Genomic DNA, 26,655 nt, shown 5'->3' with positions numbered 1-26,655 from the left:
CAAAGCCCTGGAGACTGTGGGTTCTCCAGGTGCAGGATTTGTAACCTATCCTGGGATGATGGACAGTCTGGATCAATGGACTGAGATCAATCATATGAGATTCAACATGACCAAGTGCTGGATCCTGCACTTAGGTCACAACAACCCCCAGCAGTGCTACACAGGCTTGGGACAGAGTGGCTGGAAAGGTGCCCAGCAGAAAAGGACCTAGGGACATAGGTTTACAGCTGGCTGAACATGAGCTATAGTGTGTGAGTGAGCCAAGAAGGCCAACAGCATTCTGACTAGTAACAAGAATAGTGTGGCCAGTAGGACCAGGGAAGTGATTGCTGTCCTGTACTCAGCACTGGACAGGCTGTACCTTGAGTGCTGTGTTCAGTTTTGGGCCCTAAATACAAGAAAGGCATTGAGGTGCTCAAGTGGGTCCACAGATGGACAAGAAAGCTGATGAAGGGTCTAGAGAACAGGTCAGGGTCACAAGATGTTAGGGATTGGAAGTGACATCAGGAGAAATTTGGGCTCAACTGCCCTGTCAGAGCATGACCATATCATCTAGCTCAGGTCACACAGGAACGCATCCAGACGAGTCTTGAAAGGCTCCAGAGAAGGAGACTCCACAACCTCTCTGGGTAGCCTTTTCCAGTGCTCCCTTATAGTAAAGGAGTTCTTCCTCATGCTGAAGTGGACCTTCCTATGCTGTAGTTTACACTCATTGCTCCTTGTCATACCACAGGGCACAACTGAGAAGAGGCTGTCCCCTCCCTACTGACACCCAGCCCTCATATATTTATATACATTTATTAGATCCCCTCTCAGCCTTCTCCTCTCCAGACTAAAATGCTCCAGGTCTCTCAGTCTCTCCTCATGAGGTCCTTAATCATCCTTTTAGCCTTCCATTGGACTCTGAAATAAATCCCTGTCTATCCTGAACTGGTGAGCCCAGAACTGGATGCAATATTCTAGGTGGAGCAGAGTAAAGGAGAGGAGACCCTCCCTCGATCTGCTGGATGCACTCTTCTTAATGCACCCCAGGATACCACTGGCATTCTTGGCTACTAGGGCACGTTGCTGACCCATGAATAACTTCTTGCCCACCAGGACTCCTAGGTCCTTCTCCATGGGACTGCTCTCTCGCAGATCACTTCCTAACCTGAACTGGTATAGTTTATTGTTCCTTCCCAGGTGCAGGACTCTGTGCTTTATGAGAAGTGGCTAAGGGAACTGGAGTTGATCAGCCTGGAGGAGACTGAAGGGAGATCTCATATTAGGAAAGTGAGATCTCATATTAGGAAAAAGTTCTGTACTGGAAGAGTGGTCAGGTATTGGAAAAGGCTGCCCAGAGAAGGGTGGAGTCACCATGCCTGGAGATGTTAAAAAAAAGTGTAGACATGACATTTCAGGACATGGTTTAATGGTCATAGTGGTATGAGGTCAATGAATTTGATGATCTTAGAGGTGACTTCCAACTGAAATGATCCCACGATTTTATGATCTGCGAGTCAGTGTCAGCTCAAGGGTCTCCTCTTTGCTGTATTTTGTCATATAGGAACTGCCACATACAGGTTTGGATAATCCACACGGTAAGAACATGCTGTGTCTACCTAGGATTGCTAACAGCAACAGGCAGACAGCATGGGAAAAACAAAACCTTCAAAAGAGCTTCTAATGAAGTTTGTGGTACTGCTTGACAAGTATGGATCTTGAGCAACTATTCTAAAAGGCATTTCAAGAAGGGACAAAGTTATGTGTTCCCTTCAAACCATATCCACTGACACTCCTGGATTTGATGGGAAAATTTCCTGGAAGGATGGGGGGAGATGACTAGGAGATGTGGGACCTTGTTGCCTCCTCGCAGGGCAGAAAGCTATGCACGAGTGTGGCCATGGAGCAGATCCTCCACTCACCTGCCCCAACACACAGGGAAACCTGAGCTCACATTCACATTGCAACCACTGCTGCCCACAGAAAGCAACTGGCAATCAGGTACAAAGATAGGCTTACAGAAGGAAGGATTATCATTTTCCACTGGCAGATGAAGAGGCTTATCTAACCATGTCATGTCTCTGTATGCTTTGAGAGGAACACTCTAGTGGAAGGTGTCCCTGCCCGTGGCAAGGGAGTTAGAATTAGGTATCTTTAAGGACCCTTCCAACTCAAAACATTCTATCATTCTATGAACCCCTTTTTTTCTTCTCCCTCTTCCCTGCACCTGGGCTGAACATGTAATGGCAAACGTTCGCATTTGGAGCACCTTTGTATGTACCTGAAATGATTAATTCTGAAGACACAGGAGCTATAAGATATGAATGGATGCATTTGCTGTCTGTCTCCCTGGCAAGTACAAAAATCACTTCATCAGCCTCCCTTCACAGTCATTGCCTGCAGGCATTCACACCCGGACACACTTGAACTGCTGAAGGGGAGATGTGGCAGCACATCAAGTCAAATGCCAAAGACAATGTTAGTATCAATGGGAGCCCTGCAAGCTGGGTCAGCTCCCCTCCTTGGCTGGGCAGCTGCAGCATCAGAGACAGCTTGCAAAAGGCTATAATCCTCTGCACCGCCTGCAGAATGCATGGCAAACACAGAGCAAAGACTGTGAACAGACTGAGAGAAGGGAAGGTAGAGACATTTGCAGACTGCACCTACAGTGGATCCAAGACAGGAGCTGTTTGGGTAAGCCAGCATAAACAACATGAGCTGGTGGTGGCAACAGTCACCATTGTCAGCAGTGTGTGCACACAATTAAACCTTGCAGAAAGAAAAACTGGATTTGGCCATAACTGCTATGAGGCAATTTCTTTGCTCCATGGGAAGCCATGGTTATAACCAAATGCACTTAGCTGCTGGCTGGAGGGCTTTGCACACAGACTGCTCCCCTCCTGGCACCTCCGTGGCAGCTACAGTGTCAACCTCTGTAAATACAAAATGACTTAGAGGAGATATTGAGAGCAGATCACCTTAGAGGAGCAAGACAGTGTCACATGTACTGCTGTATGCTTGCATATATATGCCAAGAAGCTGTGGATGCCCCATACTTGAAAGTGTTCAGGGCTGGGCTGAAAAGGGCTTTGAGCAACCTCATCTAGTGAGTAATATCTCTGCCCACGGTGAGGGAAAGGTGATCTAGATGAGCTTTAAAAACGTCTTCTGACCTAACCATTATGTTGCTTCTATGATGTTTAATTGTCTGGTACAAAGGTGCTTTGGTATTGTAGCTTCTGGGTGCAACAGTTGGGATGTGACCCCAGCCCTGCTGCTAAGCAGAAATAAACAAGCTCCAGAAGAGAGATACAAACACTGAAGCAGAGTGGATTAATTGGTAGCCACACTGTTACCTATTTAGGGAGTTGGAGAAAAGAGTGCAGGATGGGCATCACACCTATTAACAACCATCATTAACCACAGGACCTGGAGCAGTGCTGCAGGAATGAAAAGCAGGAGTGGATGACAGCTTCAACAACAGATGAAGTCCACTTGAGACAAGTTCATCTCCAGTAAACACAAACATGATGGAAAGGATTAGTCTCCAAGGAGCAATGACCCAGAAAGCTTCTCTGCTGGACTTGTTCCCCAAGATCCCAGAACAGGGAACAAGCACAGAAAGAAGATGCTACCCAGCAAAGAAAAATCTGCTTTAGACCAGCAATATCCTATCCCACTACCCTCTCCTTTGGAATTGTAACTGTATATAATGTGCAATGGATTGGCTCAAAGAAAATAAGAATCACTGATTTTGGAGCAAATTTTGAAACAGAAAAAAAAATCTAGGTTGGTTCACCTTTTTTTTTTTAAACTTCCTTACAGACCTGTGCCATTCCTGTTGTTGCTTGCAATGTTAGGGTCATTTCCAGAGTGCCATGAGCTAGTTGTGTAAACAACTATTTTCCAGGAAATAGTGGTGTGCTCAGCAGAAAGGCTGTCCTGATTTACTGCCTCCCTGGAGTAGCTAGGTTAAATAACACTAGTGGAAATCAGCTATTCCTGTAGCAAATGATACTTCTGTTTATCACATTATATTGCAGACAAGTTTATGCCATGCAGCTGCTCTGTGCATATGCTTCTACTACACTTTTAAGGGGGATATTGCAATTGCTACACAGTGGGAACGTCTGCTATAATAAAAATGTGTGGGATGATGCTGGAGAAATTCTCTCCCCTGCAGCTTCGACACTATAGATGCTGTTATTCTACACTCTTGGTTCCCTCATCTTAGTTTTCTCCCCCTTTCTAAAAATACTCACCTTCTGAAACAAGAAACATGCTCAGTTTTGTGCTTGACTGTGGAGACTGGAGTTTGCAGGAGGAGGAAAAAAGGGGCAGCTCTGCAGGAGTTTTAGGAAGGTCATGGGCGACAGAGTAGTGCACAGCTCATTGCAAGACAGGACTGGAACTATCAGTGCAAATACAGCCAGTGAAAAAGAAAGGAGCTGGCTGGGGGAGTTTGAAATGTGGTGTTTAATATCTAAGCTTTAGAGATTACTGAAGCTGCATGTATTTATGTTTGGGTTTTGCAGTGAATTTCACTAACTCCCCATGTTGCTTTGATGTCTTGGTAGGTCTAAGGCAGCTGCTTTTCTTTGGTAGATTCAAGAGTCCTTTAGAAAATGTACATATCAGTAGGACCAAAATAAAAATAATAGCAGGAGTAAGAAGCAGTTGCCCAAGCAGGAAAGAAGCACGTTGTGAAGAAGCAGCTTGTGCAAAGTCACCACAGCTCAGTGAAAAAGCCAAGAAACAAAATGTCTTTTGACTCCTGGCCAGTCCTACCCTCTGGATCATGTTGCCTCCACCTCAGGAGTAGATGCAAACACTGGATTTGGCCATAACTACATTACAGGACTGGAAGCAGCAAACTCCCTAGCTGACTTCCTGGGCAGGTGCCAAATCTCTGCCTGAAGCCGGCATGCTGACGCCGTGCCCATGAGCTCTGTGCATCTGAAACCTATGGACAGAAACAAGGTGAGATCCCATAAGATGACCAGGAAGGGCTGACCTTAAGCTTGTGGGATAGCTTGTACTGGTTTTGCACAGCTGCCAATACAAACTAGGATTTCAGTTCAGATTCCTACATGCTTATGGAAGGATGATGATGCATACAGCAGAGCAATCAAAGGACTATCAAAAAAAGTCAGAAGGGAAAGTCTGTGCTCTAAATGATCAACAGGCTGAGAGCCAGATCTACCAGCCTTAATCTTATTAGGCTCTTGCTGAAGCTGATGGGACCTGCCAGAACTGAGGTATGACCCCACAGATAGGCACAAAAGATGGTTTCAGTTGCCAAGGTCTTTTGGAGGAGAGCAGGGTTGGCGAGCATAGAGGGAGAGTCTGTTCTCTAAAGCATAATCTGGAGAAGGGGTAGCATTTAAAGGCCTTGTGGGTAAAAGGCTTTTAAGGAGATTACATCACAGCTAGTTCTGTGTTAACCCTCGGCTCTGGCATTTATCTATATAACGGAGGCTCGCGTCAGCCACTGCCCTCTGATCTGACTTTGTCACATGCTCTCCTCAGCAGCAGCCTCCCGATGAGACACTGTTTCTCCCTTGCCCTCTGATTCCCTCTCAGCAAGAAGAGTGGAATTGTTTTAACCCTAATTAAATCACACCCCATTGCTTTCTGTCCCGAGCGAATGAGAATCGAAGCCTGCGCCTTGCAAGGCAGCCTCCTCCTTGCAGCAACATGGTCATTCTGAAGGGCTCCATGAGCACCAACACACTTCCCTGCGCTCCACAACCTGCAACAGTGCCGCTTTGGGCAGCACCAAGATAGTCCCAGTGACATCCCCAGATAGTCCTAAGCACTGCCTCCCCGTGAGAATTGTCGCTTAGGAGAATCCTGCTGCATTTGGTGACCTGCTTTCTGAAATGCAGGAGTTGTCAATCAGATTAGTGGGTATCTGGTGCCTCTAAGAGACAGGTCTCAAGTGCCAGAAAATCTGTTGTTAAATTAGTACTCTGGAATTTATTTTAGAAGGTGACCTGATTTCCAGAGGTTCTGAGCACTCAGAAAGCCAGGTTGCTTTACCTTGGGTACATACATACACAACTTCAAGTTTAATCTTCTGAGTTTTATGACACAAGCTTTATCCTCTCTTTCCTTAGGCAGAGTATCACTATGCATAGGGGGCAGATATTCGCCTCAGAATGTGGGTTCCTGCCTCAGCTCTCCACCTTGCTTGCTTGGTGATTTTGGAAAGATTTTCTCCCCACTCTGTTACTCATTCTCCAGGATGGGGACAGATTCAAACTGTTTCACGATGCAGGGGTTAAAAAAAGTGCATCACAAAGGCTGTACATTAGCACTCTTGTTACTCCTTTTGCAACTCTGCGATAGGGCAGATAGATAAATGTAAAAGTACTTTACCTACATTTCTGTAAGAACTAGCTGCATTTCCCCAACCTTCCCACCAACTACCTATTCAGCAAACACAGCAACGAGGGCATGTTAAATGGCAGAACAACAGGAGTACAACACTGATCTAGGGACAGTAATTTCTCAGTTCTTTTGAACAGAGGCACAACTGAGAGACACAGAGATGTGCCAGCACAGTACCATCCACTTCATTGCACGAACTCACATTCTGCCTCTCCAGTGATGAGCAATATACACAGAGAGCAGCAGCTATTCTCCAGAGAAGTATCAGATCCGAGGATCATCTGCCTGCTTTAGAAAGCTGTGGGACCTCATCATATCACAACAGTGGAAAACACATCCTGGAGAAAAAGAGGCCCGAAAGCACTGAACCTTCATATTAAGTCTGCGTTTGCCATTTCAGCACTCTTATACCTGAAAACATATTAGCATTTTCCAGTATTCAGTATTCAACAAGCAGTGTTCAATCAGTATTCAACAAGCACACACACAAGCATGCACACACACATCAGGTGTGTGCATCTATTCACATGCAGGTATCTATCCATTTCCCTCTTCTATTCTGCTTTGGCTGGCACAGATTTTCTAGAGAGCATTTAACAATGAATATGATATGCAGAGGTGAGTAAACTCCCCACAAGTTCTAAGGATGAACTTAACTCCTGTAATAGGCTGTAACTGGCTTTGCAGACCCAGCGCTGCTGCCCATCTCTTGCCAGTATGCCCCATGCCCCAGTATGTCCCATGACTGCTTTTGAGAGGATGCAGTTGACTGCCTCGCTGTGTGAGGCTCTGGCTTTCTTGCTGTGTCTCGTAACAAAGTTGAAAAAATTCAGAAGCTTCTATTTTGGCATTTGCTGAAGAGGGCCTCCTGTCCACTGAGACCCACAGAGCTCAGAGCAAGCCTGAGCAGCTTCAACATGGACAGGAGGTTTGCTGCTGTGCATCAACTATGTGGAGACTTCTTCAAGCTTCTTGGGAAGAGGACAAGCATTGGACCATGAGGCATTTAACACCAGTCAAAAGTAGTGAGCAATTAAAGAAGTAAAGTGTCACTTCCAAACTGGAACTCATTGGGGACAAGAGATCCATTTGCCCACAGAGCTCTCCTTCATCACATTAAAAATATCCACTGCAGTAAGATACATAAGAAGAGAAAGTGCCTTGTGGACTGTTGTCTCCTCCAGGCAAGCTAGTTTTTCTTTCAGGCTGTTTCAGAGGCTGTAATAAGGGTAGAACAGAGGCTCATCACCAGCTGCCAACTATTTCAGAGAGACAGGCTCCTGCCTGGGGCTGTGCATCTAGGGAGAGCATCTCACGAAGAAGTGACTGCCAAGGGGAAAAGACATGAGCAGAAAATTGTCCTTTTCCCCCTGTGGCCTCCCTTGAGACCTGCTGCCCCCCACTCATCTCAGATCAACAGTGAGGTAGTGCTTAGTAAATTGCACACAGAAAGCATTTGTTCTCTTCAAAATAAGGTGGAAGGTTCTCTTCAAAATAATGGCTTAGGAAAACTGCTGGGAGTTAAGCACATTTTTAGGTGTTAAAAGTCTTTAAAAAGCTAGCCTTTGCTTTTATTAAGCCTCAGGCACCCCTGAATGAATCCATTCCCCAACAAGTGCTGTGAAGGCAGGTACAGCTGAGCCTGTTAAGGTACTGCTGGTAGTGGCACCCATATGGACACAGTAGCTACATATAGTGAGAGCCCTTCCAGGCTGTTAATTTCTGTATTTGCTGATGTATGCTCCTTTGTCAGGGTTTTGTTGAAGCTGTATCACCACTGACAGAGGAGAAATAAGACATGACACAGTGCTGTTTTGCACCATGAGTTCTTGTCCACTCCCTCAGGCTGCCTTTCTTTCGTTACTACAAAGTGAGGGCATGGCCATAGGCTCTGCCCCTTGCTCCTAGCACAGTGAATGCCTTATCCTGCTTGCTGTGTGTGGTGGTGCAGCTTCCTCTTTGACAAGTGGCAGGACTGACCAATTCTGTAGCAATTACTGTCCATTTTTGAGCCTTAAAAAAACAATAATCTTCAGCACCTGACATTCACTAGTCTCAAATCCAAAGTTTACAGAGGTGAAACAGTATCTCCATTTCAAATATGATAACTCTGAGTGGCTGATAGGGTGGGTGACTTTCTTGGGATCTCCCAGCAGGTTGATGGCAGAGAAATAAGCATCACCTTGGACCCTCTTTTTGCTGTTCCCTGCAGGGTGGGCAAGTTGCCTCCTTTCTGGAAGTCATGGTAGCTCACCATCAAGTCACCTGAAAGCTTATTCATTGTCCAGCTCTTGCAGTAAACAGGTCTTCAAAGGAGAGATGATATATGTTGACATTCAAAGAAATGAAATATGATTCTGGAAGTCTAAGCTCCTATGTGGACAACCAGTCTTTTGCCAGCAAATGATTAATAAGATACCTCAAGGTTGGCAGATTCAATCCCACAGAAAGGTGACAGATTTTCTTGGCATAATGTTCTCCACATAATTTGAATTAAGGTCCAGATTTGCAGAACTTCTTCAGACTGAACGGTATGCACGTAAGTGCACCCTCAAAGTCACTGGCTATGAACTGTGAGCAAATTTCAATGATACTGGTATCATTAAGATATTATCTCTCAGATCCTTAGCAGCTTTTTAATGAGTTGAGGAACCTCCAGATAATAGCAAAGATTGGACAAGCCTCGTATCTTAGATTTGAAACTTTGTCAAAATCAGCACCTTCAGGGAAACCAGAAACAAAACCAGTTTCAGACAGCTGCAGATTGAATTTGGTAACATAGATTGTGGAAGACTTGGAAATACTTGGAATATTTTCCTAAAGTGTTAGCAGCAGCAATTTCTAAGGCACTGGTTTATGTCTGTCTTGGAAAAACAAACCATTTGTCTGCTGGGCATTCAGATACTATATGGAGAGGCTATAACGGACATGTATATACTTTAAGTTGGCAAGTACAGTTGCCTTTAAAGAATTCACTTTACAAAGAAAGCCATACAGCAAAATTGTATGCCTGAGTTTTAGGCAACAGCCAGCTGACTATGCAGCAGATAATTCTATTAGTGTGCAGCACCTACATAAGCATAATCCCTGCTTGATATTGCACAGTTTATTCCTCGTCTTATTTCAATGGCTCAGTTATTGCTGGAAGTAAGGGATACGGATAACACTTAAAAATGTCCCTGAGGAGACCAGTTAATAAGTCCTATATCTAGTGCACTCAAGTTCCTTTTCCAAATTGTATTCATGTTCAACTTAATGGAAATGAAACTGATGATCCAGCCAGAGTACAATGGAATTGAAGTGTGAAATGACTTCCAAACCAGAGGTAAATTTAATTTTCTTTAAAATACTATTACAAAGTGCAGGGTTCTGCACTTTGGCCACAACAACCCCAAGCAGCGCTATAGGCTGGGGACTGAGTGGCTGGAGAGCAGCCAGGAGGAAAGGGACCTGGGGGTACCGATAGACAGTAAGCTGAAGATGAGCCAGCAGTGTGCCCAATGGCATCCTGGCCTGCATCAGGAACAGTGTGGCCAGTAGGACAAGGGAGGTTATTCTTCCCCTGTACTCAGCACTGGTCAGACCACACCTTGAGTACTGTGTCCAGTTCTGGGCCCCTCAATTCAAGAAGGATGTTGAGGTGCTGGAACATGTCCAGAGAAGGGCGACAAGGCTGGTGAGGGGCCTGGAGCACAAATCCTATAAGGAGAGGTTGAGGGAGCTGGGCCTGTTTAGCCTGGAGAGGAGGAGGCTCAGGGGTGATCTTACTACTGTCTACAACTACCTGAAAGGGCATTGTAGCCAGGTGGAGGGTGGCCTCTTCTCCCAGGTAACCAGCAATAGAACAAGGGGACACAGTCTCAAGTTGTGCCAGGGTAGGTATAGGCTGGATATTAGGAAGAAGTTCTTCACAGAGAGAGTGATTCCCCATTGGAATGGGCTGCCCAGGGAGGTGGTGGAGGCACCGTCCCTGGGGGTCTTCAAGAAAAGCCTAGATGAGGCACTTAGTGCCATGGTCTAGTTGATTGGATAGGGCAGGGTGATAGGTTGGACTGGATGATGTTGGAGGTCTCTTCCAACCTGGTTGATTCTATGATTCTGTGATTCTATGTGACATTTACCAACTGATACATTTTCACTCAGTGTCTATAAAACATAGAATACCTAAAATGGCAATGACAGTGCATTAACAGATCAAGTCATTTCACTGTGCCAAATGCCCACCGTGAAGTCCTTGATCACCACTGAGAGCACATTTGTGACTCTGAAAGCTAAAAGACAAGACACAAACCTTAGGAGTCACAAAAGCAAGCAAGCTGGTTGCTATCTGCCCTTTCCTCAAACTTTACACAAGTCCTACCTGGATCTGCACAGGTAGACCAGTTTTTGCTCACCATCGCTCCCTACTGCAGCCAGTGCTGCAGAATGATGCCTCTAAGCTGAGTTTGAGCACCTGCAGCTTGCTAAATCAAACCCAGTATTAAACCATTCTCTTTACTCCACGCTAGTTACTTCCTTTGATAGTGGATATGAAATAAGATTATGCATTGCTCCCAGAAGGGAAGGAAAATGTCCAGGGATGATTCAATAGAATCTGCTCCATTGGTAAATGACCAGTTTAATAGCAGCAGTGCTCCTGGTAAAAGTCCAGCGTTTGCCAAGGAACAGATTTTTGTATGTAGTATTTCTAACCAATGAACTGGTGAAATATCAGCTCCATTTAAAAGACACTTGAGAATTATTAACCAATTCATTTTAATAACAATTTGGAATTCACAATTTGCTATATGTGGTTATAGTGTGATATGATACACCGATGGAAGCATTACATTAACTTACATAATTATTAATGACAGTTTCTGGCAGCAGCATCAGTTATTAACCTGTGTTTTTACTGTCTTAATGGACACCATTTACTTACTTTGGGATAACATCCCAAAGCTCCAGATTGTTGCTTCCTTGACCTGCTATATCAACATAACAAGAACCCCCAAATTACAATCAAACAGGCAGTGCAACCCCTTTATATCACCTTTACAACAAAGATAATGCAGAAAACCATTACACGAACATACACTTCTGTGGGTCTGCTTTACCAAGGTCAGCTCCCTAGCCCTCTCTGCCAGAACAGCTTGTGCCAATTAAGCATTCTCTGACTTGTTGAGATGAGGCACAACTCCTTTTGCCACAAGCAGGAGAACCTACAATTACTTGTAAATCAGCAGCCTCTGACTCATCAGTAATTTCACTGAAGATTTCTTATCTTTTTCATCAGTGAAATGGTAGGCATGTACAAATGGACTGCCAACCACACAGGGAATTAATCTCTTTAGTTTGGCCAACTCCTTTTTCTTTAAAAGAAGTAACAATCGAGCCATTAGGGTATGCCTCTCAGACTAGAAAGGACTGTTCTGCTGCAGAATCAGTCGAATATCTGATGCTTCTTTTTTTCAAAGTTAGATAATGTTTTTAATCTATAGGTAACAGAGCTCCCACTGATTCCTGAACTGCAGTATCATCTGGCCTAAGGCCCTTACTTTTAAATACTTCAAAATGTATGAATAAGTATCAATTCAAGAGCATCAGTTTTTCCCTAATATGGATTTTTTACTGCAAGAAAAATCCACAACAAATCTCCAAGGTCCCAGAGCAGGGCAGAAGATCAATTATCTGCTTAAATAAAAATTAAAACTTGACAAAACATCTCAGAATTTGTTTTAGTGAAAAACTCAGAGCAGGAAAAGCAATGGAAGCTGTGACTGAGAGTCTGGTCTAACTGGTGGTTTACAAAGACAGAGAGCTTACAGCAGCCCCATATGAAGACATGTTAGGTGCATGAGTGATATCAGAATCCTATCACGGAAGTATTAGCATGAACCTACTTGCTTTCTAGTTACTACTCTTGTTCCTCAGACTTAATATAACATCCCAGATGTCCAAACTATTTCAGACTTTCTATTTGACTGCTGTTTAATAAATCTCCTCACCCTAAATAATTTTCTCATTTTGACTGGGATGTGAAGATTTGTAACTTCTATTCTCATGCCATAAATAACTGTGCCAAATACAAAAAAAATACCAGGATTTTGAAGTCTTTATGTCTTTAGTGATAAAATCAGAGATACCTGCAGTTTTGGGCAGTAAATCTAATAACTGCATTTCTGGTTTAGGTGGGTGAATTCTGCCTAAATTTCATCTTGGATTCCTAATGATTGAGTTCAGTGTACTAACACAGAAGGTAGTGTCTGTGACATGAAAACAACATGATGGGGATCTGGACTAGAGTCTGCATGTGTCATCACCTGTGACTTCAGGCTGTGGGAAGGGACTTCAGTTTAGATTTGAAAGCTTAAAAATCCCACTGCCAGTTTGTAGAGTCACAATTCTCTAGTAAAATGAAAAGTGTAAGTGTGAGAAGGCAAGAACTACAGTTTGGTTTTGCTTTGTAAATTACTAACAATGTTCTCACAGAAGACTGCAATTCACAGTATGACAGCTGTGTTACCAAAACTGAAAGGGCTTCCCTGTTTCAGCATTCTGCTGGCATTTAAAAAAATCACTGTCTAGACCAGACTTGTGGTAAAACAATATTCCCTCACAGTAGCTGTCATCATCATAAATCTCTTGGTGTAGGAGACAATGTGGCCCCTGCCACTGTAGTTCTCTCCCACTACTGTTTAGTTTTTTGTAGATGCTGTTTTATGAAGTACAAAAGAAAACACCTTCCCCAGATTATAAAACAAAATCACCCCAACCATTTGCTAACAAATGCTTTGGGCAACAGAACTTGCAAGAAGTTAATACAAGACTCCTCAAGTGTGCCCAAATATCTCATGATTATTTAGAACCAGTCCTTCCAGCAGAAGGATGGCAACTCAAACAGAAACCTAAAAGTCAGATGTCTCTGAGATGCACATACTGCATGCTCCCTACTGCAGCAACTTCCCACAGCAAATTTTTTGGTGCCTCATTTGTTTAAATATGTGGTGGCTTCCACGCGGATTTCAATTCAGCTTGCAATCAGCTCCTGGAGGACAATCATAGTCCTCTGCCAAAGACAAAAGTCCTTTCACCACTGTGTAGGCAAGAACAACAACATCTATACTTGTATAGTACAAGAAGCATCAAGACGACGCTCAGCCTTCCTATTTGAACGACCATGTGGAGACAGTATTTAGCATGAGGCTCAGACTCATTCTCTGGATGCATAATAGGTTCATTCTACCACCAGGATATGGGTTGTCAAAAAGCTGAAGGAAAAAAACATTTCTTACTCCTTTATGTCCAAGAGCTATATGCCTTTTAGTACTAAAAGGCTGTGTTTCAGTTGTGAAAGACTGTGTTTTTAACAGGCAACAAGTAAAATACACACATTTTAGTTGCTTTAAAACCAACTCAAATGTTAAGGAGTTCTAGACTGTTCCTATACTCAGATTTTCACCTACATGCACGCATTGTGACCATCTGTCCTGAAAGGCTTGAATGTCCTTAGTTTTCCCACTTGCACCGAACAGATCCTGCACACTTTCTGAAATGAAGCTATACATCTGTGCTCAGGTAGTTGCCAGAAAAAGTTGCATTCCTCCTACAGTTGGTCATTTTCACTTTGACATTTTCACCAGCCCAAATAATTAGTTAAGTAGATGCACTATCTCCAAAGATAAAGACTGCACCCTGAAAACAAAAATCATACAACGCTGTATGATGGCATAGAGATTAGAGTCCCCTGCAGTAATGTCTTTGCTTTGCACTTTGGCTTTGCACTTACTTGATTATGCTTTATCTCAACTGATAGCTCAGGGCAAACTTTCATTGAGGTCAGGAGCGCTAAAGACCTCACTCTGCACCTAAGTGCAAGCATCCTACAAGTCAGAGGTCGATTCACATAACATGATTCAGATGTATGAGTACAGCTCATCATATTCTCAAATAAAAACATTTATTTAAGTTTCCTACTCTGAATTTAGACTGAAGTAATGTTTGACTGGGCACTTCCATCATCCAGAGAGGGGATGGCAATAGCATGACCTCCTCACCCAACATGGGAGATGGGTAGAGCAGAGAGAGCAAGTGCTGCTAACCAGCAAGTGAGGATACCAGGATGAACATTTTGAAGAATACACTTTTGAAATGTTTTTTCCCCAAATCTTACACAAGTTAAAAGTGATACTGACTGCAGCATTTGTCCAGCTCTAATCCATTTTTTTCTGGCCTACCTTCTACTTTAAAAGAATGACCTTTCTTCTTTGCAGTGCTCCTGGAGAAATCTGTATGCTCACCAAGTATTAAAGAGTGGACAACAGCAGCACTTAAGGTTTTGAAGGGTCAACATAATTTGAACAATCTTAATCTTATGAGCCTGTGAAGCTGGATTACAAATTCTGCCTAAACAAGTGCTCCACCCACCTTGCCTTAGTCCTGGATGAAATCCAGAGGCAAGGAGGAAAGACAGGGAAAAAAAAGAAACAATTAAAGGCCATATTTTGAGCATCTATTTCTTCTTCAGGTCAGTAGTCACATATAGTGAACACACTCCATTTCACTGAAAGTTCCTCCTTCTTTATTGTCAGCATCTAAGCTGAGTTGGCCTTAGGCCCCTCAGAGCCTCAGGAGTTTTCCCTTCACTTCATCGATGAACAGTTTTCTAAGCACAGGTTAAAGAGCAGGCTGCTGCTTGCATAAGGAGAGTTACTGCGGAAACATCAATATCCCAGACAGTCTGAAGGAACTGCAGCTGGCTCAGCAATCATGTCTTCTGAGAGTTCCTATCACTTTGTCAGAGTCCCCATCATCCTTGTTACTTCTACGGGCTAGAGCCCCTCTTCTTGAAGACTCACAGTTTGGTACGCATCTATACTGAACAGGACAGTGCGAAGTGCCAACCGACTGCATCTAGAATGAAACTCAGGAAACTCAAAACTGAAATGCTCCACCATGTGTCCCACTTTACAGAAAAAGACAAGGTTGAACTAGCAATACCAAGAGAATCAGCATCCACAGGGACTAGCATGGATGATCATAGCTTTCATTTAGATACTGCAGAGCAAACATTCACTGGGAAAGACAAGGAGTCCTCCACTTAGTAAGGAAGAGGCATGTGGCTATGCTGCCATGAGGGAATGTCCCATGACAGCTGCAGAGCAGATGGAGTGAAGGTAAGAACAGGAGTTGGAAGGGACGCTAGGAAACCCCGCTGGTCTGTGTAAAGGACTAAGAAATGTGAGAAAAGGAGGCTTGGGGTCATGGTTGAAGGAAGACAAAAGCAGTCTGTTTTCTCTCCTATGGCCCATCCGTCCAGTGGCTGAGTCATTCTCTGAATTCACTGGCCCATAATTTTGTTGTGCATATTTGGAAACACACGGGCTACAGGACCTAATTTAATTTCCCATACTCATGTTGTTGAACAAATTATATGCCTCCACAGGGTGCACTGAAACACACTCCACACATTCCTGTCATAAATATGTGACTGTAACAGTGCAGTGTCTCCTAAAGTCTGGAAGCTTGGTGTTACTAACATCACTCAGGTATTTAAACTGACTGCCAACTTGCGTGATTCTCCCCATTTTCTGTGGAGTTAATTAGGTTATTGTCTGTCAGAGTAAACACAACATCTACCAGTTACTAATATGTGAATTCAAGAATTCAAAACATTTAACAGATTTTAGACATCCAAGTAGGGTTTGGAAAACAATTGGGTGGGGCTGATAGGACACAGAGGTCTCCTCCTTCAGCTGGAGACCAGACAGGACATGTCAAAGAGCATTAGATTTGTTTAGCAGATAATTGAGCTGTCCATATCTATAGTAACTGAATGGACAGGAATTTTGTATCTATTTGCTTTAATCACCAGGCCCAAGCCGCAGTGACTGTTGTAGAGGGGTGCAGAGACGATCCAAACCTCCAATAACATTTAGTCTGATTGCAAATCAAGCTTTTAAGGACAGTGCCTAACAGGCTGCAGCCTTTTGTGGCTCACAAAGCTCAGAGAGCAATGCTAACATCCACACAAAGTGCCTCACAGTGCAGACACTACACCTTGAGAAGGTAAAACACTCACAGCTCCTGGGCTTGTTTTCTTGCAAAGGTCTTTCCCATACTTAACTTTAAGAGGGCAAAGCAAAAGTCTAGTATAAATCATTTAATGAGATCCTGTCTTGCCCCTTTACTGCCCTCTCCTCTGAATGCTGTTTAAAAGTTGTGCCTATAGCATCAATATTTAACCACAAGGCTGGCTCATTCCCACAAGGCTAGGGGTTGCTGTACACGTAGGCTAAATCACAGTGCCCGGGCAGCTGATAATAATGAAAGCACTTTCCAAGATGAGGCACTTGATTACTACTCTAAAGCTTACTGGCAAAAGGAGTGTGTAATCTATTTTTTAATTGCATTTGAAATAATTTGTTTAAATATTAGTCATCTGGATTTATATAGGTAATTTTTAAAACTGAGTTAGCACCTGGCAATCCAGCCTGAGCAAGCAGCAGGCTATCCCAGTCACATTTAACTTCTCTTTCCCCTTTTTTTGCAATGTGTGACAGACTTCTCTTTTTCTGCTTTGAATCCTCTCCCACCTCATCACAATCCACAACGTCAGACCAGCTGCCTCATGGCAGCCCAGAGAGGGGAAGCAGCCTGGCAGTGGTGCCCTCTTCCCCAAGCAGCTGTGATGACACTACTCTGCCACATCTTGTGTGGGTTAAGATCAGCTCCCTCAGGGCAATGGTGTAGCCTAGGTACAAGAAAACAAACTAGAAAAGTACTTTACTTTCTGATCATGAAACAGAGACCAAGGGAATTTTCAATTTTACTGTCCATGACACTTTCCTGAACATGGAAAGAGATTTTTCCTACTATAAAACTACTTTAATCTCCGCTTCCTGCTTTCTAAGCTGTCTTTGTACTGCCTTTCCCAAGTATTTCATTGGGTTTTTTTCCTGCCTTTGCCTTAAATTCCTGCAGAGTGGCACAAATACAAACCATGCTTTTGGCAGAAAACGCACTGCAAAATTCCACCTGTTCTCTGCCTGGCTAAAAGCTGTGCAGAAGCCCTCTTCGTATTTTCTGCACATCTATGGCACTGATACAGAAAAACAACCAAATTACTTCTTTTCCTTTGGGAGATCCTTTGGAAAGGATACTAGATATACTTTGTAAGACTGTTCCTGGGTGAGTTTATGTACGCAGAGAAAAGAATTAGTAGGCATCATTTCAGGGAGAGATAAATTTGAGAATATACAGAAGTATTAAGGAGATTTGCTGGGATACCAAATAACTGGGACATGAAAGTGTCTGTGCAGGATCCAGCCCATGCTCCTACACCCAGCTAGTCCAAGTAGCACCAGCAAGCTCCATCCCACTGTGGAAATACTATCTTTCTAAGGACCATCAGCACAGTTATCAGACTCCAGAAAGTATCTGTGAATCCAGGATCACAGGAATAATGATGTGGAAGGAAAGTGGCAGAGCCAGCCAGCAGAAACTGCATGCCTGTGGATACACGGCTGGAAGCTTGGAGGAGCTTGGATGGACTGGATAAGGCTTGGGAGCACTGATTTGTATGAAGAGAAATAAATGAGTCCTAGCCTGCATGGCTATTAGCACAAAAATTGCTCACTTGCTATTGACTCCTGACACCCCTCTGACTTTTGTTAGTTGTAAATAATTAAAACTAATGAACCTGACTCAGTGCTATGGTCAACCAGTAGACATCCAGTGTCTAAACCAGTAGACATCCAGTGTCTTGAAGACAGTCAAACCTGCAGGATGGTCTAGGTGAAGTGTTTGAATTTTTGCCTGCTTATACATTAAACTGCCTTGGAGCACACAGATCTCCAAGCTACACATGTGGCAAAACAGGAGGTCATGTAACTTAAGTATAAAGCACAGCATTATGTCTCCACAGGAAACCATTTCACAGGGCTAGGGCATCAGGGAACCATTTAAAGCTGGGGAATCATATATAATACAATGAAAGGAGGGAATTTCTCTGGCTTTCCTCCAAAAGCCAAGCATTATTCATTGATCAGATAACAGATCTCCATCTCTACTGAGAACATTTTTTCCTCCATTTGCTAAGTGGAAAATGACAAATGAGCTAGCTGTGCCCTCTCCCACATTCTTTCTCCTTCCATCTGTCCATGCATCCCCATCGCTTTGTCCTCTCTCTGCACACTACAAGCAAACCAGCAGCTACTTACTTGGCACTGCTATCAACCTCGGTGGCGGTGGAGGTGGAGGAGGCGGCGGTGGTGGCGGAGGTGGCCTGCACTGGCAAATTTGCTGGCAGGTCTCTGTGACTTTCTCTGCTACAGGCTTGGAACATGACTTCTGGGGCTCACCCTGAGTGATCTGTGAAGAAAAAAGACATTACATGAGCAGCAGAAACAATGAAAAATGTTTTTCCACCAAAGCGTTTCTTGGACTTGAGTATCTGAGTGGCACCTCAGACCAGCACCTAGAATTTAAGTCCATATTCCTCATTGAGGCCATCACAAAAGGTCCCTTCACTACACGGTCCCTTTTTTAAAAAAATATTTAATTTTTTAACTTATCACATATTTTCAAGATGTCTTTCCCTCTGCCAAACGTGGTTGATGTTGGATGCTTCATTTCTGAGTTATTATGGGGTAAGGAGAAGGTAGGTAGTGGCAGACAATATGATTGTGTAAGCCTTCTTTCCTTAGGAAAGCCATCTAGCAGCATGTATTATTCACAGGGTCATTGCTGCAAGCCAGAAAGCTAATAAAAATGACAAGACAGTTAGGGTCATGATCATATTCATCTCCCTTACAGCAAAACTGAAAACCTAAGGAGGTCTCTCCCCTGTTTTGCCAGCCTCACTTCTACCTCTAGAGAGTGTTTCAGAGCATCTCAATTCCCACCGAGAGGAGAGGGAGCCCACATTTCACTCATTTGCAAACAACAGCTATGGCACAGTCAAAGTGGAAATGCCACAAACTGTAACATGTAGCCTTAGTAACATGCAGTGCCAGCTACCAATAACACCCAACATGAGGCACTACACTACACAAGTGCACATAATGCAGAATCCAAGTGTAGGCATCATTTGGTCACGGACAACATTTTAGCTGGTACTGGTATACCATATATTCAATAGCTTGGCAGAGACAAGAACTATTTATTAACAGCATATTCTTCTTACTATCGGTAATCTTTACATGAGTAAAGACTTAAGGAATATCCAGTAAAATTCCCAACCTAATGCTGTGAAATGAAAAGTAAGTCTCTAATGAAAAGGGAATTTGTGGCACATCACAGGGTCTCCTAAGAGGTCTTAACTTCAGAGGTCTCTTAAGACAGCTCTCTTTGAATGAAATGATACTTGGATGGAAAATACCAGATAAAATTCTAAGGAGACAAATCCTAAAAGATAAATAAGCATCTTATCTAACAAGCACTTTGTAGGATGAACCACCTGGGACGGACTTGTGTCCTGCTGAAGCTAAGGATACCTATGCTAGCATGCAACTCTTGCCTTGTACAGTTTGATCATAGGCAGGTTAGTCCTAATAGTTTTGGCCCAACATCATCTTTGTTTGGCTTTTCTCCAGATGCTGGTTATTATGAAGAGATGTCTCATGCCATGTTTTCAGATCTGTTTTAGGAAGGCACCTTCTGCCTCCATGCCTATCCCTAGAGTCACGCAGGGTTGCCTTCTCTCCATTCCTCTCTCCAGCCCAAACTTTGCTTCCCTTCTACTGCCAGCTCCAAGCAGTCTGTCTTCTCTGCCTTTCCACCTCTAACTACCCTCCCCTAGCCACAGCACTGTCAGTGAGCCTCTCCCACCACCCACAGCCGGGCATCAAGGCTGATGTGCTGCCTCTTGGCTGCAGGAAAGCTGTATGCAGACATTTCATGTACTTCTGGCCAAAAAGAAAGACATGAGTAATTAACACAACCACACAGCACAAAGGACATATTCGCATGCGTAGGAGGTTTCTAAATGCAGCAAGATGCATTACTCTGGCCTCGGGGAAATGGAGGTAGGGCTTTGTTGATTAAATATTAGAGAGAGAGAGGGAGAGGAAAGAATAGAAGAGGCTATGTGTAGCTGAGTCGGAAGGACAGCTAAGCACAGCACAAGTCAGAAGACTCAGTTCTTTAAACAGCTTGTCAAAATCTATTACCAAACATAGGGAAAAACAAATTCTGCACAGGCACATCCCAGCTTTCCTCTTGACCATCAGGTAACAGTAAGAGGATGGTTAAAGCCCATCCTAGACAGCTTCCAGGAACTTACACAAACTCTCTGAAGGCTCTAATGAATCAAAGTGGCTACATAATCCCTCATGGCTGGTAATAAATCTGTCTGCGCAGGCTTATTTATTTTTAAAGTGATCACAGGCAGCAGAATATCCTCCATACTTCAGCTCTTGCAACCCATTCACATACTGGGTTGGAGTGTTAGGAATTCTCCGGAGAGAAGCCCTGTAGGAAGAGCCTCTACTGCATGCAGTAGCAGCGGCACAGCTGGGGCATCTCCCAGTTGTACTGAGGTGAGATCATTTACTCTACTGACAGAGAAGTCAACATCTCTCCACTAGCTCTAGCAGCTGATTAGGAAGCAAATATGAACTCCTAGCTACAATTACTGTCCCCTGCCTAGTTCCTACAGCTTAGTTAGTTTCACAAGAGTCAGTGCAATGGGACAGCACAGAGTCAGGGAAGAATAACACTGAGCAGACTTGGAGCCAGCTTCATGTGCAGACCAGAATTGGCTTTATGTATACAAGTCTGAAGATGGTGCTGGTATGGAAAAGCTACATTGGCTTATTGCTCTAACTTAATATCAACCAGAACAAAATGCTTGCTCTGTCTTTTTTTAGAGCTATTGACTGCTTTTAAATCCCAGGTGGCTCCTCTATCTTAGGCTGGTAATAGACTGTCCTCAGAAACCAGTGGGTATTTTTTCTCCATTACTTTGCAGACAAAATTAACCTTATATATTCCCAGCCACTCCCTGCTCCTGTGTACTTTTGAAATATCTGAGAAAAAAAACTGTCCATCCTAAGTTTTAAATGGTTGGGAAAGAACTGAGAGTTAAAAGCATGGGCTTCACCTATTTGTTTCCCTTCTATTGTCACTCAGTCAAATGCCTGATTGTTAGGTGATGTGAATAGGAATACCAGGGGTACTCCTACCAGGGGTATTCCTACCAGGGGTGTTCCTACCAGGGGTTTGTCTTAGAGTGTTAATTTAAAATAGTGAAGAGATAGCATAAGTTGTCTGAATCTGGCAGGAAAAGGAAAGACCTGAATTGAGGTTGAGGGCCTCAAGTAGGAGAGAAATAGTCAAGAACTGCTGCAAGAAGATAAATTAACAGTAGCAAGATAGAATTAAAAAGAAGAGATATTTGGCTCCCTTTCAAGAAAACAAAATTCCCACTGTTGACATCTATTAGTCTTCCTATGAAAGGAATGAAGCCTATTACTTGTGTCTTCTAAAGGTAAGCAAAACAAATCACTAGAAAATATGCTTTAGGGAACAATCTTGCTCTGGCAGAAGATGATGAAATATATTACTCCATGCTTCTTTCTTACTGTCTGCAATTCAAGCTATGCTGACTTTACAGGAGATGGCAGAAGAAAGAAATGTTGAAAGAGCCTAATCTTTCTCTGACCAGATCTGCTAATTCAAGTCCAGCTTCAAACTTCATTGCTTGCTTGTTCTCCCAGACACCGTTACAGCCCCAGAATGGCTCTATAACCACCCTGCAGATAATGACTAATCAGATACTCACTGTGCTGCCAGGTAGTTTGTAGGGATTGCTCTGAAAAGATGTCATCTCTGGAGATAGACCACACAGGGCTTGCTCCTTAGTTGTTACTTCTGCCCCGGGTGCTGGAGGTGCCAGTAATGCATGCCTCCCTAGCCTGTCTACAACTTGGTCGCTTATTTGGCATGAGCCTTTCTTAACACACCCAGCTTCTTGGTCAGCTTGAATATATGTGATGTCTGGACTTCAAGCTGATGCCTTTTTTGCCCTGCTCTGAAAATGCAGTCATGTTGATGGATCTGTGGACTTGACAAGAATATGTTTTGCAAAACGGACAAATGCTTTTAAATATTCATGGCAATGAAAATCTGATCCACAAATGTCCAGGGAAAAGAGAACAGAAAGTGGTAACTGGTGGTTTCCTTTTGCAGTCTCTGTTGAAGTTCATGCCTGTGATGTATTCCTTTTTAATACAAGATTTCCTTCAGGAACAGTGCCCCTAGTTCTGCTTTGCATAGCATGGAAGAATAAATCTGCATGTGGTCAGAGTCGTTTAGTAATTCAGTAGAGTCCCATGGGGTTGCAGTAGTCCAGGAGCATGCTCTACAGAGTGGGATGGGAATAGAGGATTAATACAATCCCCAGAGCATGGCCATCTTATGACTTTTTGAATCAGGTAAAAAGAAGGAAAGCTTGAAAAAAAGAAAAATGCAGTTGACTGAAAAGGCACAGAGACCTCTAAGAGCCTGCTGATGTGGCAAGAGCTTTGTCTCTTGGAAGCGGTCTACAGAGATGAGATCTCAACACTGTTGCATAAATTCCAGGACAGCTCTGCATAATTCACATCAGAGTTAATTCAGATCCATGTTTATGAAACCAGAAAAAAACGTGACCCTGCTATTTATCATGACACTTACTGCTCTTTTTCTTAATTATGTCAGAAGCTTCAGACAGAATCACCCCTTCCTTCTCGTTGAAGTGCTGGCTGCAACACTAATAAGAAAAGATCATGCAGTTTGGGTTGGTTTGGTTTTTAATAAGACACATTCTTCCCCTCTGATTAGCATCTGACTGACAAATGGGTGAAGAAGGGCTAGGAGATGTGAGAAAACACAATGGCTGCTATATATTGAGCAGAAACAGGGGAGTAACATGATGTGACATTATTGAATTAGTTGAGAGTATGGCTTGAGAGACTTTGAAGATAAAACCAAGGATCATGACTCAATATAGGGAAAGGGGAGTCATGGGAAGAATTCAAAGATGAGGGTGTTTTGGGCACAGGAAGGCCAGCGTGCTGATGAGTCCTCCGTATCTGCCCTTTCCATTTGTACCTGCTGATATGAGTTTTAGGTACATCCTAGTTTGGGAGATCTGGGGAAAAAAGCTTGAGTATGGGCAGATTTACTGATTGCTGTTCCCCAGAACAGCAGGCATTGCATAAGTACAGATGATGAATGGGGCAACAAAACTTCCAAATTACCGCAGGGTAAGGCTGGGCCCCTTGGCTTTTGCATTTCTTAGAGCCTGCTTCAATTCTTATAAACATAATTATTTTTGAAAGACCAGCTTAGATCATCAGAGTTTGCCAGAAAGATGTTTATGCAAGCGGGTTTTTTTCCTTTGCTTGATTGACTTGACTGGTTACAGGAGAATTTCATCACAACTGCACATCCCTTACAAATGCTGGCACGGTTTTAACTTCAGCTTATCTACCGGAATACTTGCACAGGACAGCAGGAAGGTAGTGCTGGAGGAAGTATGGGTTTAAAGGAGGTCGGTTTTGTTGTGTTTCTGTTCATTTTAATCTGTAAGGTGAGTAAATCTTCCTTGTCATTCACGACAAGCAACAAGACGCTAGGACAAACGTATCTTTGATCTCGTGATACTAAGTTTAGAACAGGGAGTAAAAGATGTGGAGTTTCCACTGTGTTTTCTCCAAGAAAGAAGCTATAATTGTTCTGTTCTTGAGCACTTGGCTGGCTCATCAATCACTCCTTTCAAGGCATGTATTATAAATAAACTTTAAAATATCAAAGTGACGCATTTGAGTTTTGCTGCTGTTCTGACTCTCCAAACTGGACAGGCACTTTCTCTCACTGTATACCGATTTCTCCTAGTCCACCTTGCTGGTCACCCCACATTACAATCAAGGTCACATAACATCACGGCTTCGGAGTTGGCAAAAGCTGCTTCATCCCAGAGAATCCTCAATTCGCAATCGACATTGAAAGCCCACGGTAAAACATAACCAAAATTAGACTGCTGGGGCGTCCCTCCGTACATCGCTTCTTTCTGTGCAGTTTGGCACAGCAAAACGCACTTACAAACCCTCCGGCTGCCAGCGCGCTTAAGAAAAGTCAACTACATCTTGCTCAGCCCGACCACGCCGAGTTCAGGGCTCCCGAGGGCCTGAGGCGGCCGCCAGCCATAGCGCGCTCCGTCCCGCGGCAGCCGGCAAGGTGGGACCGCGCCGGGAAGAGCAACAGCTCTGCCTGCTCCGGGGCCGCGGACCGCCGCGACCACCGCCCCGCCGCCGCCCGCCCGCCTCAGCCCCTACGCGCGCTGCCGGGTGTGCCGGCCGCGGGGCTCTGCCTGCCGCCCCCGCCCCGGCCCCACCGCCCCCCGTCCCGCTTCCCGTGTGGAACGGGCGAGGCGCAGCTACGGGCAGGATCCGGCGGCCCTACCTGGACGGAGCCCCAGAGCGGGTGGAGGGCACAGTGCAGCAGCAGCGAGGGCCAGCAGCAGCGGAGCAGCCCCAGCAGCTCCCGAAGCAGCATCCCTCCTGGGAGGGCGGAGGCGCGGGCTCCGGACGACCTGGGGAGGGAGCAGAGCGAGCCGGCAGCAGAGGCGTTGGCTCGCACCCATCCCCGGAGCACGACTGTCCCAACTTTAATTCTAGAGAGGAGGGAGGGAAGGAGGGAGGGAAGGAGCGGGGGGAGGGAGGCAGGAGATGGGCGGGTGCGGAGGGGAAAGGGTGGTCGGGAAAACCCAGCGTCTTTCAAGTCCCGGCTCCCTCAGGAGGGAGACATGCCTCCACCCTCGCCCTGCCCGCCTCCCTCCTCGTCAGCCCCGCCGACTTCCCATCCCCGGGATGCTCCGCCGGCCGCCACCGGCAGTCTGCCTGCGCCTGGGCTTCCGCGGCTGATGCTCACCGCTGAGACCGATGCTCCTTCAGGCCCCGCGGGGGGTACGAGCGGTGGAAAAAGTTTGGAGCCCGGCGCTTGGGTAGAGGGGCCGGGCGCTGCCGGAGGTGCTGCCGGAGTCGGCGGGGAGCGGCGAGGAGAGCGGTGTAGCAGCGCAACCTGGGAGCTGCATCTCCCCCCTGCCCGCCGTCGCCGCTGCTGCAGTGATTTTTCAAGCCCATCGAGGCAGTCCCTTGCGCCTGGTTCCCCTCGCCTCTCCCTCGCAGCCCGGGCTCCTCCCGGCGGCAGCTTCCCTTCACACGACCCCGGCGAGGCTGGCGTAGGGCAGGGGCGGCCCCCGGGGCGGCTCGGAGAGCTCCGGCAAGCCCGAGAGGGACCGCACCCGCCCCCCGCGCCCTCCCAGCATCCGGGCGTGAGACCAAGCCAAGAGGGAAGAGAGGGATCAAGCAGCACCCCCCTGTCCTGGAGGAACCTCATCCCACATTGCAACCAGATAGTTTTTGGGTTGGCAGGTTTTTGTTTGGTTGTTGGGTTGGTGTTTTTTCCAGTATAAGAGCATACCCTGTGACGGGCAAGAGTTGTCGAGTCTTCGTCCCCAGCACGGTGTCTCTGGGATGTCATAAGGAAGATGCTTCATGGCATTTGTGTCTCTGTGTAAAAAACTACGCACGCAGAAATGTTTAACAGTGCCTGCGGGGAAGTGGATAATACATCCCCCAATATCAAGGTGCCACAGCCCATCCTTCCCACAAAAGGAAAACAGAAAAGTCAAAGATGAAGATGACTTTGCTTTCAGTGGAGCAGTTAAAGAGCAAACCGATTGCTCTGTGAATGGTGGTCCCTGCTACAAGTTGGGTTTGGTGTGTACGAGGATGACGGTAGAGGTCTGTTGTTGGTCAGCAGCACAGGGGTTCTGATTTTAGTGTTTCAAATGCAGTAAACAAAGGAATTTGAACAAAATGTAAGGCCAGTGGCATGTATTTTTACACCCAGAGATGAATGAGTTTGTGGATACTGGTTTTAGCTCTTTGTATTTCTGGCACTGATGCAGCCAGGTTGAGTAATCAGTTTCACATAAAAATCTGCTTGATGAAACAGGAATGGAAATTAATTTACCTTTCAGCTGATACAAGACTGAAATTCTCTTTTCATACCACTGTTACAACAGCCCCAATGGACACTGGCTTAAATGTCAGGACTATCAGTCTCAGGAACATCTTAAGAATGAGAACAGCATAGTAGAACTTAATGAAGTTACACCTGGGTTAAGGTAGAGTCATTGAGCCCAGACACTTATTTGTAAATCCTTATTTTGTGAGTTTGTAAGAGCAAAATATAGAGAAGCAGAGACAATAACAGGCAGTAACTGTACAGGAAATATATTTTCTGTAATTA

General features: G+C 44.7%; 1 protein-coding gene across 2 annotated transcripts in view; it reads right to left on the bottom strand.

Moving 5' to 3' along the window:
• The window catches only part of PRIMA1 (proline rich membrane anchor 1), a 59,400-nt gene extending 34,357 nt beyond the window's left edge, over positions 1-25,043 (bottom strand). The window contains exons 1-2 of one of the 2 annotated variants that reach the window (XM_064142454.1): positions 24,802-25,043; positions 18,576-18,726 (exon numbers count right to left, since the gene is read on the bottom strand). In XM_064142454.1, the coding sequence (XP_063998524.1) occupies positions 18,576-18,726; positions 24,802-24,894 (244 nt within the window). In that variant the 5' untranslated portion in view covers positions 24,895-25,043. The remainder of the gene's footprint in view (positions 1-18,575; positions 18,727-24,801) is intronic. The other variant, XM_064142445.1, reaches the window with a different exon arrangement.
• Between the last annotated feature and the right edge of the window lie 1,612 nt (positions 25,044-26,655).

This window comes from Pogoniulus pusillus, chromosome 1, assembly GCF_015220805.1.
Source record: "Pogoniulus pusillus isolate bPogPus1 chromosome 1, bPogPus1.pri, whole genome shotgun sequence".
Classification (NCBI taxonomy): Eukaryota; Metazoa; Chordata; class Aves; order Piciformes; family Lybiidae; genus Pogoniulus; species Pogoniulus pusillus.
Note: the sequence above shows the minus strand (reverse complement) of the source record. Positions and strands in the feature narration are given on the sequence as shown.